General features: G+C 40.2%; 1 protein-coding gene across 1 annotated transcript in view; it reads right to left on the minus strand.

Annotated features, from left to right (window-relative positions):
• LOC122542423 (fibrillin-1-like) overlaps positions 1-16,407 on the minus strand; it is a 610,102-nt gene that overhangs the window by 96,616 nt on the left and 497,079 nt on the right. The window contains exons 44-47 of the mRNA XM_087981979.1: positions 13,039-13,161; positions 10,165-10,290; positions 4,276-4,392; positions 553-681 (exon numbers count right to left, since the gene is read on the minus strand). Coding sequence (XP_087838105.1) covers positions 553-681; positions 4,276-4,392; positions 10,165-10,290; positions 13,039-13,161 — 495 coding nt within the window. The remainder of the gene's footprint in view (positions 1-552; positions 682-4,275; positions 4,393-10,164; positions 10,291-13,038; positions 13,162-16,407) is intronic.

A 16,407-nucleotide genomic window follows, 5' to 3' on the forward strand; every position in this document is an offset into this window, starting at 1 on the left:
AGTTTCACTTAGTCCTCTTACATTTCTGATCAACATCCTTTGGCAACAGCATCCTAAAGCATACAGTTAGTTTTTACATCTACTTTGATGACATCAAGCTCCTCTGCATCACCATCTTTGTCGATTCCTCCATTATTGCAAAATGATCTAACTCTCATCTGCAATCCAGAACTGGAGAAACTCTGCTTGACTAGGAGAAAGTGAGAACTACAGATGCTGCAGTACCAGAGTTGAAAAATGTGGTGCTGGAAAAACACAGCAGGCCAGGCAGCATCCGAGGGGCAGAAGAATCGACGTTTCGGGCATAAGTCCTTCTTCAGGAATTAATACACACGATATTGTGTTGGAACTAATATATTAGCATGGATGGAGGAGATAACACAGTCCTTTACAATGTTACAATGAAGATAGGAAGACATGATCCTATACCACAAAGTTGTGATTTTAACAACCAAGTGTTCACAACTTTGATGTTGTAGTATGCTCCTAGATTTGATAGCAATAGGTAAAGATGTACAACCTTGTTCCCCTCGGTTCATTAGCTTTGCTTACCAACACAACTTCTTCTATCAGCTGTCAGTTCATAACCTTCATTGCAGAAGCACTGGAATGTTCCAATAGTATTGATGCATTGTCCATTTCTACACAAAGCACCATTCATGGTAGTGCACTCATCGATATCTAAAGAGGAACAGAAAATTATTGTCACATTTTTGGTTTTAATATATTGATTTATTTCATGATCTGTTTTAATGTAATACCATATTTTTAATTTTGAACAGCCATGTTCATTGACAAACCTGAACCCAATTTTCTACATGTTAAAAAGATGACATAATTCATAGGGAATTGCCTGGTTGCATATTCTGTATCAACGTGAAATTTTGGTTTTATTTGTTCTTGAAATGTGGGCATTGCTGGCAAGGCAGCATTTATTGCCCATCCCAAATTAGCCATGATAAGAAAGTGATGAGACATCTTATTGAACTGCTGCAGTCTGTGTGGTGAAAGTACTTGCACAGTTCTGTCAGGTTGGCACTTCCCAATAGTTAAAGAACAGTGATATATTTCCAAGTTTGGTTGCATGTAATTTGATGGGGAACTTGAGGTGCTGGTTTTCCCATACATAGAACATAGAACATAGAAGAATACAGCGCAGTACAGGCCCTTCGGCCCTCGATGTTGCGCCGATCCAAGCCCACCTAACCTATACTAGCCCACTATCCTCCAAAAACCAATCCAATGCCCGCTTAAATGTCCATAATGAGGGAGAGTCCACCACTGCTACTGGCAGGGCATTCCATGAACTCACGACTCGCTGAGTAAAGAACCTACCCCTAACATCTGTCCTATACCTAGCCCCCTTAATTTAAAGCTATGCCCCCTTGTAATAGCTGACTCCATACGAGGAAAAAGATTCTCACTGTCGACCCTATCTAAACCCCTCATCATCTTATACACCTCTATCAAGTCACCCCTAAACCTTCTTTTCTCCAATGAAAACAACCCCAAGTGCCTCAGCCTTTCCTCATATGATCTTTCTACCATACCAGGTAAACCTCCTCTGCACCCGTTCCAGTGCCTCCACATCCTTCCTATAGTATGGCGACCAAAACTGCACACAATACTCCAGATGTGGCCGCACCAGAGTCTTATACAACTGCAACATGACCTCAGTACTCCGGAACTCAATTCCTCTACCAATAAAAGCCAGTACGCCATATGCCTTCTTCACCGCACTATTTACCTGGGTGGCAACTTTCAAAGATTTGTGTACATGGACACCAAGATCCCTCTGCTCATCCACACTACCAAGTATCCGACCGTTAGCCCAGTACCCCATCTTTTTATTACTCTTACCAAAGTGAATCACCTCACACTTAGCTACATTGAACTCCATTTGCCACCTTTCTGCCCAGTTCTGCAGCTTATCTATATCCCGCTGTAACCTGCCACATCCTTCCTCACTGTCTACAACTCCTCCGACTTTCGTATCATCCGCAAACTTGCTCACCCAACTTTCTAACCCCTCCTCCAGGTCATTTATAAAAATGACAAACAGCAATGGTCCCAAAACAGATCCTTGCGGAACACCGCTAGTGACGGCACTCCAAGATGAACCTTTGCCATCAACTACTACCCTCTGTCTTCTTCCAGCCAGCCAACTCCTAATCCAAACCTCCAACTCACCCTCAATGCCATACCTCCGTATTTTTTGCAGTAGTCTACCATGGGGAACCTTATCAAACGCCTTACTAAAATCCATATACACCACATCTACTGCTTTCCCCTCGTCCACCTCCTTAGTCACCTTCTCAAAGAATTCAATAAGGTTTGTGAGGCACGACCTGCCCTTCACAAAACCATGCTGACTATCCTTGATCACATTATTCCTATCCAGATGTTCATAAATCCTATCCCTTACAATTCTCTCTAAGATTTTGCCCACAACAGAAGTGAGACTCACCGGCCTATAGTTACTAGGGTTATCCCTACTCCCCTTCTTGAACAAGGGAACCACATTTGCTAGCCTCCAATCTTCTGGCACTACTCCTGTAGACAACGAGGACATAAAAATCAAGGCCAATGGCTCTGCAATCTCCTCCCTTGCTTCCCAGAGAATCCTAGGATAAATGCCATCAGACCCAGGGGACTTATCTATTTTCACCCTTCTATTGCTCTTGTCTTTCAAGGCAGAGGATGTTGCAGGTTTGGGAGTTGTTGCTGAAGAAGCCTTGGGGAGGTGTAAAAGTGGTTGTTGTATCAGATTGAGTTATTTCTCAATAATGGGGGACAGTGAGGTCTGCAGATGCTGGAGATCAGAGTTGAGACTGTGTTATTGGAAAAGCACAGGAGGTCAGGCAGCATCTGAGGAGGAGGAAAATTGGCGTTTTGGGCAAAGACCTTTCATCAGGAAGGGCTCCGGCCCGAAACATTGATTTTCCTGCTCCTCAGATGCTGACTGACCTGCTGTGCTTTTCCAGGAACACCCTCTCAACTCTTATTTTTCAAAAATGACATTTTTACTCAATTAACCAAGCATATAATTTGTTATATTCTGTTTAATTATGGTTAGTTGTCAGACACTTTCTGAAAGAGAGAAAGCAATCACCAAATCTTATACTTGTAGATAATGCATATGATAATGCATTTCTGTGGAGGATGCTGGTAATTGCTCTGCTCTGAATGATGTTGAGCTTCTAGAATGTTGCTGGAGCATTCTGATCCAGATAAGTACACACTACTAACTTGCGCTTTGCATATGATGGTATGGCTTTATGGAGGCAGTAGGCGAGTTACTTGCCTCCAGCATACCCAATCTCTGACAGGTTGCTGCAGTACACATATGGCTGGTCCAGTTAAGCTTCTGGTCAATAGTAATTCCAAGGATGTTGATGGTGATGGTAGTGCAACTGAATTCCAGGGAGGAATGGAATGTTAGGCTTTCTTACTGGAGATGTTATTGTCCAGAACAAATATTTTTTGACAGTAATATTGTACTCTACTCACGAATATTCTTTAACAGTCTAGCAACTTAGAGCTTGTCAATTGAAATCTCATCGTGATACAGGACTTCAAATATCTTATTAATTTCTGAATAAAGTCATAAGGTCTACAGCAAGGCAAAAAGCCCTTTCGCCCATCGAGTGTGCGTTGGTCAATAACAACCACTAAACTATTCTAATCCCAGAGACATTTTATTTGCATGGCAACCAATGCTTTGACTGTGTAAATTAAGTTTATGTATGTCACAATGCTTCAATTAAAGGAAAAATATACTGACTACAGTACCAAGAAGACAAACTAGAGTAATACGCACTGACAGTATATTTAAAAGAAATAAAAGTATGACCTCATACAAGCTATATTTCTATAATTGTAGCTTTGTTTAAAGTCCTATTTTGTGATTAATACTATGCTTACAGACTTCACTGCTAACGTGTCAGGTAATCGATGACTTTGCTTAGTCTCAAACCATAGGGAAAAACGTACAGCACAGGAGCAGATAGGGCGATAACTTAAAAATGTCAGTCTGCGGAACAACGATCCCTGTGAGTGCAGCTCCCTTTTAGGAGAGTGGAATTCTTTCTTGTGTTTCCCCTCAATACAAAATAGGAAAGATTCTCATGCAAAATTCCTTCATTTTTTAAAATCCAGAATTTAGAAGTTAATTACAGGATTCACCATGTATTATATAAAATATGAAACATTTAAACTTGTTTCCTGTAGACTTCTACATTTGCTTAGCTCAGAATAACACTATGATTAACTTACCAATGCAGTCATTGTTATGTGATAGCATGAATCCAGGAAAGCACAAACAACTATAGGAACCTACTGTGTTCTTACAGGTCCCATTGCCACATGGCTGCCTTTCACATTCATCAATATCTGGAAAATTGAAAAGGGAATTATCAGTTACCTTTTAATTTGGGAAAAACTTTATTTTGCATCTGATTTTCTACACATTAAAAAAAAGAGTACTGAAATAAGTAATCAGACTAGCAAACATGCATTATTTTGATGCAACTTTTCTATTGATAGGAATCCCTTTGCTTCACATAATGTACTTTATAAAGAGAATATTGCCCTTCAATCCTTCTCCCTTTGGGTTAAATGACAACTATAGCTAATCTCGTGTCACTCTACTGCCAATGCAAATCTGAATTAGTTGGCAGAAGGCATACAAAAGCAGCATAAGCTGACTCTCTGGATTGTCCAACTGGAACCGTAGCTTGAGACCACAGAGTAAATGCACGCCTTATTCCTCAATAGCATGACATATGGATTAAACCCATGACTTCCCAACATATGAGTCACATGCTCATATGTTATTCATCATGCAATCTTTCTGTTGATTAATTAAGCTGGCTGGTTACTTTAGGTCTTCATTCTGCTGCAGGAGGTCTCTGAGCTTTTTGCTTTATATATTAAAAACAACAATCAGAACACATTACTCAGGCAAACAATTTGCTTTTCACAAGATCAGCTTTTCAACTGCTTTTGTAATTGTTTCTGCTGCTTTACACCCACTGAATCATTATTTTTCCTGGCGTCAATAACAGGGACTGGCAGTTCCACCATTAAGTTTGAGGTCCATCTCATGGTACTAGTAAATATAAACCTCCACCAAATTTCCATTTTCTATTATCTCTCTAGTTTAGAGTACAAAAAGAAACTAGCTTGTCATACCCCTGATTTGCCACAGTGTAGTAGTATGTCCAGTAATAAAGATTACACAAAACAGCGAAGCGGGTATAGGATCATAGGAATAGGAGTAGGAGTAGGCACCTCAGTCCATTCAGCCTGCCTTACCATCCTAGGTTATAGTTGATCATCTTTTCATTGCAGTTTTCCCACACTATCTCCATATTCCTGGATGTCATTTAATGTAGTAAAGTGCTTAAATCACTACGCAGCAACATTTCCAAACAAAATTTGACAACAAGTTATATAAGGAAATTTAGGAAAGGTGACAAAACGTTTGGTTCAAAAGTTAGATTTTAAGGACTATTATGAAGTCGGAGAGAAATGAAAAGTAGCAGAATCCTATAGAGTTTAATGCTCAAGCACCTGAAAAATAGTTACCATTGGTGGAGGAATTAAAATCAGGGATGGGGTAAAGATCATTACTGTGGGAAGTCAAAGATTTCAGAGGGTTGTAATGTCAGAGATGATTACAGAGACAGAGAGATAAGACTCTCGAGGAATTTGAAAATAAGTTGTGAATTTTTAAACTGAAGTGGTACTGACCAGTAACTATTGTTGGTTTGTGAGCAAGGGAATGATAGATGAACAGCACCAGCTTAATAATGTTTTGGACATGTTGAGAATTTTGCTTTGAATTTATTACAGGAGGTAAGAAATTCCATATAAGCAGCAAAAGGATTGATAAAAAGGTGATTATTAAATGGAAAAATGTGCCCAATAAAAAGGGACAAAAATGCTTATATTCCTTATAGATGTTTATAATCATTTCTATATGTACTTATAAATAAAGTAAGTTGTTTAGATAACAAAACTGTCAGGCAAAGTCCTTTGTTTAATATAATAAATGTGAAGGGATGAAAATGACAGTGATAAGTAATGAATTGGTTTAACAGTTAAATCCCATTTGACCAGGTAAAGTAAAAATAGTGCAGAATAAGGTGATCCTGCTTGTCACCCTCCTGAGAAAAACATGTCTGTAAAGATGCAGAATGATTTGATTTTTTGACATAGCTGCCGATTACTATCACAGAACCAAAACATTGTTATGGCGCAGGAGGAGACTATTTGGCTCACTGGACTCGCGCTGGTTTTATTACCTAGTACCAATCTCCTGTCTTTTCCCCATATTCATGTACATTATTTCTACCCAAATTATCATTCAATGCTGTCATGCATGCCTCAATTGAACCTGCCTCCAACACATTTCCATGCATTACATTCCATACCTTAAACACCTGTTGTGTTTAAAAGTTTTTTTTCTCGTAATACCCTTGCTTTTTTTTGCACATCAGTAAATCTATGCCCTCCTGTTTTTTTTTCTTTCACAAGTGGGAGAAGGCGTTCTCCCTCAACACTCTGTTGAACCCACTCATGATTTTGAAAATCTCTATCAAATCTCCTCTCAGCCTTCTTCTCCCTAAGGAGAACAACCTCTTCAATCTATCCTTATAACTGCAGTTTCTTATTCCTATGGTCATTCTTGTAAACAGCTTCTACACTCCCTCCAATGCATTCACTTCTTTGCTATAACGTGGCTCCCACAACAGTGCACAATTCTCCAGCTGAGGTCTAACAAGTGTGTCTTGTACAAGTTCATCATCTCCTCCTTGCTCTTGTACTCTATGCGCCTATTAATAAAGCTGAGAACACTATATGCTTTATTAGCTGATCTCTTCAACTGTTTTGCCACCTGCAATGAAATATACACATCTACATCAAGGTCCCTCTGTTCCTGCACGTCATTTAGAACTGTAGCCCCCACTTTATATTGTCCTTGAATGTTCTTCTGCATCACCTCATACCTCCCTGCATTTAACCTCATCTGATACCTATCCATCCAATCCACCAACTTGTCTACTTCGTTTTGGAGTTCTATGCTGTCCTCCTCTCAGTTTACAGTTCTTTCACATTTGAAAAACATCCACTGACCATCACTCTGTCTCCTGTCACTCAGCTAATCCTGTTTCCTTTCTCTACATTGGGGAAACGAAGCTGAGACTTGGTGACTGCTTCGCAGAACACCTGCGTTCTGTCTGCAAAAAAGACCCTGAGGTTCCAGATGTCTGCCCCTTAAACACATCACCTTATTCCTGGCCAACATTGCTATCTCAGGCTTGCACAGATACTTGATCAACTTCGCCCTCCTCCTTTCAAGGATCGTGTCTAACATTGCATCTTTCCTTGTTCGACTAAAAGCATATTACTGTAGACAATCTAGGAACACTTACCCCTTGTTATCCGTTACACTACCAGTATTTCAGTGCACATTGGCCAATTGAAGTGCCTATTATAACTACTCCATAATATTGGTACTTCTCTGTAATTTCCCTGCAGTTTTGCTTCTCTACACTTTTTTTACTAGTTGGTAGTCTATAGGCTACTGTGAGCAATGTAATTGTACCCTTTTATTCTATAGCTCTCGCCAAATTTTCCACAGAGGGTGGTGGGTGTCTGGAATGTGTTGCCAGCAGAGGTAGTAGAGGCAGGCACGGTAGATTTATATAAGATGCGTCAGGACAGATGCATAAGTAGGTGAGGAGCAGAGGGAGACAGATGCTTAGGAATTGGCCGACAGGTTTAGACAGTAGATTTGGATCGGTTCAGGCTTGGAGGGCCAAAGGGCCTGTTCCTGGGCTGTAAACTTTCTTTGTTCTTTAAACTGACTCTGTCCTTGAACAGTGAGAGACATCATCTTTCTTCAGCATTGCAATGTCTTCCTGAACTAATGGTGCTACTTTACTTTCTGATCTTCCTTGAACAACTTACACGTAGGAAAACACCCAATCTTGCCTTCCTTAAGCCAGGTCTCCATCACTGATTATAATTCCACATTACAATCTGCATATGTGATTCCCCAGCTTTATTTACCATACCCTATGCATTTACTTACATGCACATCAACTCTATTTTGGGCTTTCTTTCTCCCTTACTCCCACTTCATTTATCAACTTATTACTTTCTATGCTAGTGCCAACTATAGCCCTAAGTATTTCGCAAGCTATGATATTCTTCTCCACTATTCTTTTTTGTTCTCACAGCTCTGCCAAGTTACTTAAAAGCCCTCTCAATGGCACTAGCAAAACACTCTGCAGGAACCTCAGTCCCAGCTCTGTTTAGGTGCAATCATATTGTTTGCAGAGGTGCTATGTCTCCCAGAGTCACTCTCACAATCTAAAGCCCTCTAACCTGTACCATCTGTCTTGCCCTGCATTCATCTGCCTTATCCTCCCATTCCTGTAGTTGCCTGCAAGTGGCACTGCGAGTAACCCTGACATTACTATATTTGTGGTTCTATTTAGCTAACTTTCTACCTAGCTCACTAAGTTCCAATTGCAGAATCCCAGCCCCCTTTCTACCAGAATCATTGGTATCATCATGGACCATAACCTCTGGCTGGTCATTCTCCCCCCAAAGAATGCCACAAAGAGACTACAGGACATTCTTGATTGTGGCACCAGGGAGGTAACATACCATCCTGGAGTTATGTTGATAGCCACAGAAACACCTGTCTATTCACTTAATTAATGAATCACCTATCACTATTGCTCCTCTTTTCTTCTTCCTCCCCTCAGTTACAATTGAGTCACTTGTGGTGCCAGAAGCTTAGCTCTGACTGCACTTCCTTGAGGAACCAGCAGCCTCATCAACTTCCAAACTGGAAACATGATTTGTCAGTGGGACACCAGGGGACCCCTGCACATTTCTCTTGGACTGTCTGGTGGTCACCAATTCCCTTCCTTTCTCTAGTCCCTTAATCCGCAATGTGGGCACCTCTATAATACTTAGTAATGTTAGCCTTATAACAACTTGCGTTTATACAGTGCCTTTAATGTAATTAAATACAAAACATAGAACAGTACAGCACAGTACAGGTCCTTTGGTCCTCGATGTTGTGCCGGCCTTTTATCCTACTCTAAGATCAGACTAACCTACATACCCTTCATTGTATTAACTTCCATGTGCCTATCCAAGAGTTGCTTAAATGTCCCTAATGTATCTGATTCTACTCTGAATGCTGGCAGTGCATTCCATACATCCACCACTCTCTGAGTAAATAACCTATCTCTGACATCTCCCCTAAACCTTCCTTCAATTACCTTAAACATATGCCCCCTAGTGCAGTACAGACCCTTTGGCCCTTGATGTTGCGCCGACCTGTGGAATCAATCTGAAGTCCATCTATTCTACATGATTCCATTATCATCCATATGTTTATCCAATGACCATTTAAATGCCCTTAAAGTTGGCAAATCTACTACTGTTGCAGGCAGTGCATTCCACGCGCCTACTACTCTGAGTAAAGAAACTACCTCTGACATCTGTCCTATATCTATCATCCCTCAATTTAAAGCTATGTCTCCTAGTGCTAGCCATCATCATCTGAGGAAAAAAGGCTCTCACTGTCCATCTTATGTAACCCTTTGATTATCTTATATGTCTCAATTAAGTCACCTCTCAACCTGCTTCTCTACAGCGAAAAGTCTCAAGTCCCTCAGCCTTTCCTCATAAGACCTTCCCTCCATACCAGGCATCATCCTAGTAAATCTCTTCTGAACCCTTCCTAAAGCTTCCACATCTTTCCTATAATGTGGTGACCAGAACCACACACAAAAATCCAACCACAAAAATCCAGCCAGACTCTGGCCGCACCAGAGTTTTGTACAACTGCAGCATGACCTTTTGGCTCCAAAACTCAATCCCTCTACCAATAAAAGCTAACACACCATATGCTTTCTGAACAACCCTATCAAGTTGGGTGGCAACTTTCAGGGATCTATGTACATGGAGCATAAAATCCAATAGAAAACTGGATGGACACAAACTCCACTCATTTTTCTACTTAGTTATGACCACAAATGAATAGAGCCGATTGGATTGCAAAATTAGGAAAGTCATTGAGTGTGCAATTTCATTCTATGAACTTCCAAAGACCATGGTTCATTGTTTACTTACCCATACACATTGTTTTATCTGGTGTTGCTTTGAAGCCATTGCGACATGTGCAGTAGTAGCTTCCTACAGTGTCAGTACATTGACCATGACTGCAAACATTGGGGATATCATGACATTCATTACGATCTGCATACAAAAGAAATTGAATTTTCCAAAAACAGAGGAAGTAAATTTGAAACAACGAGCAGCAATCATTCTTTCATACAACTGAGGGTAAAGTTTTTAACAATTAAAAATGCCATCTGAATACCAAGAATTTAAAGAAGATTAAAAATATTGTAACATACAGTAGTTGGTCAGTATCTGAAATGTCAAGTGAAGACCAATTTTGCTGCATGTTCCTGCTTCAACCATTAATCTGCCTTTTTCAGATTTGATGCATCTGTATTTCTAATGTTTTGTGTTTTTCTGTACACATTATGTATATGGTAACACTAGTACACATCGGAACATGAACTGTGATGTTTAGAGATTGTGTTTAATTGCCTGCAGGTGATGAGCAGTCAGTTAGGATCCATTTCACTCCTATAAATAGACATAGGAACAGGATTAAGCTTTTCAGCCCTAAAGCCTGTTCTGCTATTCAATGTGATTGTGGCCTTTCTCCAAATCCCTTAATACAGTTGCCTAATAAAAATTTGTAAATCTCAGACTTACACGGGCGGCACGGTGGCACAGTGGTTAGCACTGCTGCCTCACAATGCCAGAGATCTGGGTTCAATTCCCGCCTCAGGCGACTGTCTATGTGGAGTTTGCACATTTTCCCCGTGTCTGTGTGGGTTTCCTCCGGGTGCTCCGGTTTCCTCCCACAATCCAAAAATGTGCAGGTTAGGTGAATTGGCCATGTTAAATTGCCTGTAGCGTTAAATGTAGGGGAATGGGTCTGGGTGGGTGCGCTTTGGTGTGGACTTGTTGGGTCGAAGGGCCTGTTTCCACATGTAAGTAATCTAAGTAAAATGAAGAACCGATCTAGCACCAATTGCCATTGTAGAAAGAGTTCCAAACCTCTACCACCCCTTTGTGTGTAGACATGGACTATGGTTTTTATGGTTAGGAGGTTTAAGCTTGTGTATGCGTACTTCTAAACATATATACAAGTGTGTAAAAGTTGATGCCAGTTCTATCCCCCACCAACTGAGCTTCTGGATTAGAACAATATATTTTAAATTGCATGAACAGGAACCTCTCTGCTGCTTGCTGTGAAATCATGATCATTTGTACCTAAAAGGTGGTGGAGATCTGGAACTCTGCCTGAAAGACGGTAAAACTGGGAACTATTTCAACACTTAAGTAGTACCTTGGTGTACTCTTGAAATGCTAAAGTGTACAAGGCAATGGATTAAGTACTGAGAAAAGGGATTTAGGTAGATAGGTACTTGATGGCTGGTGCTGACATAATGGGTTGAAGGGTCTCTTTCACTGCTGCAATACTCTGTGACTCTGCATCTTGATAGATATCACACAATACGTGAAGCAGCCATGTAATTCCATCACGTATTCTCAATCTTAATGCTATGAATATTGAAGTACTTGTGAGAAATGGCAAGGCGATTCTCAATTTGGGTAAACACTTTCATTTCCTGTACTCTGAATGTATACTATTAACTGCAAACTTTTAGACCATGATTTTTTTTACTTCATTAGTTTCATTAGGGTGGAATGGTGGCTCAGTGGTTAGCACTGCTGCCTCACACCGCCAAAGATCTGGGTTCAATTCCACCCTTGTGCTAATGTCTGTGTGGAGTATGCACATTTTCTCATTTTCCCCCGCTTGAGTGGGTTTCCTCTGGGTGCTCCAGTTTTCACCCACAGTCCAAAGATTTTCAGGTTACATGGATTGGCCATGCTAAATTGCCCATAGTGTCCAAGCATGTGTAGGTTAGGTGGATTAGCCATGGGAAATGTGGAGTTAAATGGGTAGGGTAGTGGGGTGGGTCGCTCTTCAGAGGTTCGATGCAGACTCGATGAGCTGAATGGTCTGCTTCCACACGGTACAGATTCTATGATTCTATGTTAATGGGTGGAAAATTGTAAATTGGGGATATGTAAATTATTGACGTGCTCTCTCAGTGAAGGATGTACCAACATCAACCAGACCAATTTATTTTGCTTTCTTTCATTTGAAATATGAAAAAACAATTACCAGTTTACTACTTTTAACAAGTTCTCAACTATTCCACTGAAACATTCTTTAGAATGGCAAACCAATAGATCAGTAGGGTCTTAACATGTTAAGACATGGAAAAGAAATATCCACCTATCACATTTCCGACTCCCCTCCTCCAAGTCCCCCCTCCCTACCTTTTATCTTCTCCTGCTGAACACTCTCTGCTCATTCCTGAAGAAGGGCCTGTGCCCGAAACGTCGAATCTCCTGTTCCCTGGATGCTGCCTGACCTGCTGTGCTGTTCCAGCAATAAAGTTTCAACTTTGATCTCCAGCATCTGCAGACCTCACTTTCTCCTCTTAACATGTTAATCAGCTTTTCCCAAGTACTTCTTTGGAATGTTTTTATATTCTCATGTAAAGCATTCTGACCCTCACAACGATATTTTAAAATTATTATACGCTTATCTTTACACAACATTCAGAAATGAATATAATTGCAGGAAAATGATATTTCCTTTTAATTAAAAATAGGTATTGTAGGTTACAATTAAACATTTTGTATTTTTGTTTATTCTGCCTGACAACCACACAACAGGTCTTTCTTGATAAGGGTTAACAACCAATCTATACATTGTGCAGTGTTTAAAATGTTTATCAAACTAGGATATTTCTTTTCCAAAAATAAGGAGATCTACCTGATATGCAGGATAAGACTGTTCATAGTTGAACACATAACTATGTTTAGCTTTTAGTAGATATTGCTTACCAATACAATGTCCTGCTATTGTGAGACGGTAACCTGGCAAACATTCGCAACGATAGCTCCCAGGAGTGTTAATACAATTAGCGTTCTGTTGACAAAGGGGGCCATTCTGACATTCATCCATATCTGAGTGAACAAAGAATACATTAACAAATTAAAATAGCTTTGGCATCACGTTCCAAATCAGGGTTTTTACAATTGATCTGATAATTGTAAAGGGAGCTTGTCATCAATACCCTTACCATTAAATTCAAACATCTATAAAGAATTAAGATGTACATACTTTTTTGTTTGTGGCTTTTGCTATTATCTTTGAACATTTTGTTTACAAAGCATGTACGGTGAAATAGTAGCCCAGTTATCAAATGATACAAAAGCCATATAATACATTTTATTGAAACATATCATAAGAAAGAAGAATTTGGTTTTTAAACTGACATTCGGACAGTATCTATACTGACTTGTTCTGACACATATTATCTGATATTCTGGAAGTCCAAGGTTGTGATGTGGTGGGAAGGAGACTTGTGTGCCGGGTTGCGACAAAAGAATTTCATTGAATTGAATTATGACACCTAATTTTCTAAATATGCTGCACAAATATACTATAAATCATTTTCTATAGTTATAGTAGCAAATTAAGAAGTCGGCAAAACACTACTTTAGCTGAGAATAAGGAAAATTGTGAATATATTAGTGGAGAAGAAATAAAATTGGAAGAACAGCTGTGAACGGGGTGCGGTTGAGATGGTTCAACCAACCAAATTCATTCAGTCTGAGAATTAGTGGCAAGATCTGAAGCCATAAACTAGTGCTCCTCGGAAACTGTGGCTGCCTCCAACTAATCTCAGAAGATAGCCAGCAATTAATAAAATCAGAGACACCTTCATGTAAGATTATGTCCAAATTCCAAGAAAATCTAGCCTTGAGCACACTGCATCTTGGTTTGTATACTTTGGCCTAAAATTCTCCCCAATGTTATGTTCCTAATTTCTGAAAGTTGGGGTAGTCCTGTGAGAGTTTGGTTTCCATGAGTCAACACAAAACTGGTTAGACCCAGGAACAGATCCAAAGCAGCACTAGAGCTACATGGGTGGAGAGGTGAATTGATTAGAAGGCCAGCCTTGGTCAGTGCAGCACTGACCAAGTCCTCCAAGTACAGAGGAATCTCGATTATCCGGCATTCGATTATTCAAATTTCGGATTATCCGGCAAGATTGCAAGGTCCTGATGCTTGGCTAAACTATGTTACTTGGTATTCGATTAACCGAATAAAATACTCCCCGTCTGAGTCCTTTTGATAATCGAGGTTCCTTTGTATATTAGACCTTTTAGTTCTAACCCATCTCCCACATTGCTTCATAGCTCATATTCACCTCCCAGTTCATATTTCCCTCCTATGTCCTTGCATATTCCAACCTTGCTCAATGCTCCTTCCATATCCCTCCAACAATGCCCATTCCTATTCTATTAATCCCTCTCTTTTCCACATCTTCATGCATTGCCTATGCCAAAAGTCCCTTGCACTCAATACTCCAGGTGTGCTCTCACTAAGGTTGTGAACGATTGCAGCAAGACATCCCTGCTACGGTACTTGAATCCTTTCACCATGATGACCAACACACTATATGCTTTCTTCACCCGCTGCTCCAGCTGCATGCTTACTTTCAGAAACTGATGTACAAGGGCATCCAGGTCCCACTGCACCTTTCCCTTTTCCAGTCTATTGCTATTCAGATAATAATCAGTCTTTCTGTTTTGCTACGTAAGTGGGTGACCTCAAATTTATCCACATTATACCTCACCTGATCTGCATTTTCCAATTCACTCTCAACTTGTCTAAATCACACCGAAGCACTTCTGCATTCCCCTCACAGTTCACCTTCCCACCCAGCTTTGTGTTGACTGCAAATATGAAGATATTACATTTAGTCCCTTCATATAAATCATTAATATATATTGTGAATTGCTGGGGTCCAAGCAGTGATCTCTGTGATACTACATTGTTTACTGGCTGTCACTCAGAAAATGATCTGTGTTATTCTACTTTTTGTTTCCTGTCTGCCAGCCAGTTTCTATCCATGTCAGTACAAAAACACAATCCCATCTCCTTTAATTTTAACACAACTCTCCTCTTATCCACAACTTATCAAATGCCTTCTAAAAGTTCAAGTAACCACATCCATTGGCTGTCCCTTATCCATCCTAGAAGCTACATCCTTTAAAAATCCTGACAGATTTGTTAAAACATAATTTCCCTTTCATAATTCTCTGCTGACTCTATCCAATTCTGTCACTATTTTCTAAGTGCTCTGCCAATAAATCTTTTATAATGGGCTTTAGCATTTTCCCTACTACTAATCCATAATTCCTTGTTTTCTCTCTAATTCCTTTCTTAAATAGTAAGGTTACATTAGCTATCCTCCAATCCATAGGAACTATTCCTGAGTCTAGGGAATCTTGAAAGATGACCACCAATGCACATACTAATCCTAGGACCATTTCTTTAAATTACTCTGGGATGTAGATGATCAGATCCTGGGAATTTGTTAGTCTTTCCTTACTAATATAAATTTTCTTCAGATGCTCTCTCACACTGGACCACATGTTCCCCAACATTTTTGTGATGTTACATGCGTCCTCCTTTTTGGTGGCTCAGTGGTTAGCACTGCTGCCTCACAGTGCCAGGGATCCGGGTTCGATTCCCACCTCAGGCGACTGTCTGTGCGGAGTGTGCACATTCCCCCTGCATCTGCGTGGGTTTCCTCCGGGTGCTCCGGTTTCCTCCCACAGTCCAAACATATGCAGGTTAGGTGAATTGGCCAAGCTAAATATCCTATAATGTTCGGTGCATTGGTCAGAGAGAAATGAGTCTGGGTGGGTTACTCTTCAAGGGCCCAATTTTGTTTTCTTTTCACATACCTACAGAAACTTTTACTATCTTCCTTTATATTTTTAGCCAGTTTGCTTTTGTACCTCATTTTTTTCTCCACGTATTGCCTTTTTTGTTATCCTCTGTTGCTCTTCAAAAGTTTCCCAGTCCTCCGGCTTCCTGCTCATCTTTTCTATGTTATACTTCTCTTTTACCTTCATCCAGTCCTTAACTTCCCTCGTAAGCCACGGCCGCCCCTGCCGACCCTTAGGATCTTTTTTCCTCTTTGGACTTAACTGATTCTGCATCTTCTGCATTATATCCAGAAATACCTGCCATTGTTGTTCCACTGCCATCCCTGCTAGGGTATTGAACCTTGAACTTTGGCCAGCTCCTCCCTCATGGCTCCATAGTTTCCTTTGTTCAACTACAATATTGACACTTCTGATTCTCCCTTCTCCTCTCAAACTGCAGATTAAAACTTATCATATTATGGTCAC

The sequence above is a fragment of the Chiloscyllium plagiosum genome, unplaced genomic scaffold, assembly GCF_037043375.1.
Source record: "Chiloscyllium plagiosum isolate Xiang-an unplaced genomic scaffold, Cpla_swu_hap1 HiC_scaffold_42, whole genome shotgun sequence".
NCBI lineage: Eukaryota > Metazoa > Chordata > Chondrichthyes > Orectolobiformes > Hemiscylliidae > Chiloscyllium > Chiloscyllium plagiosum.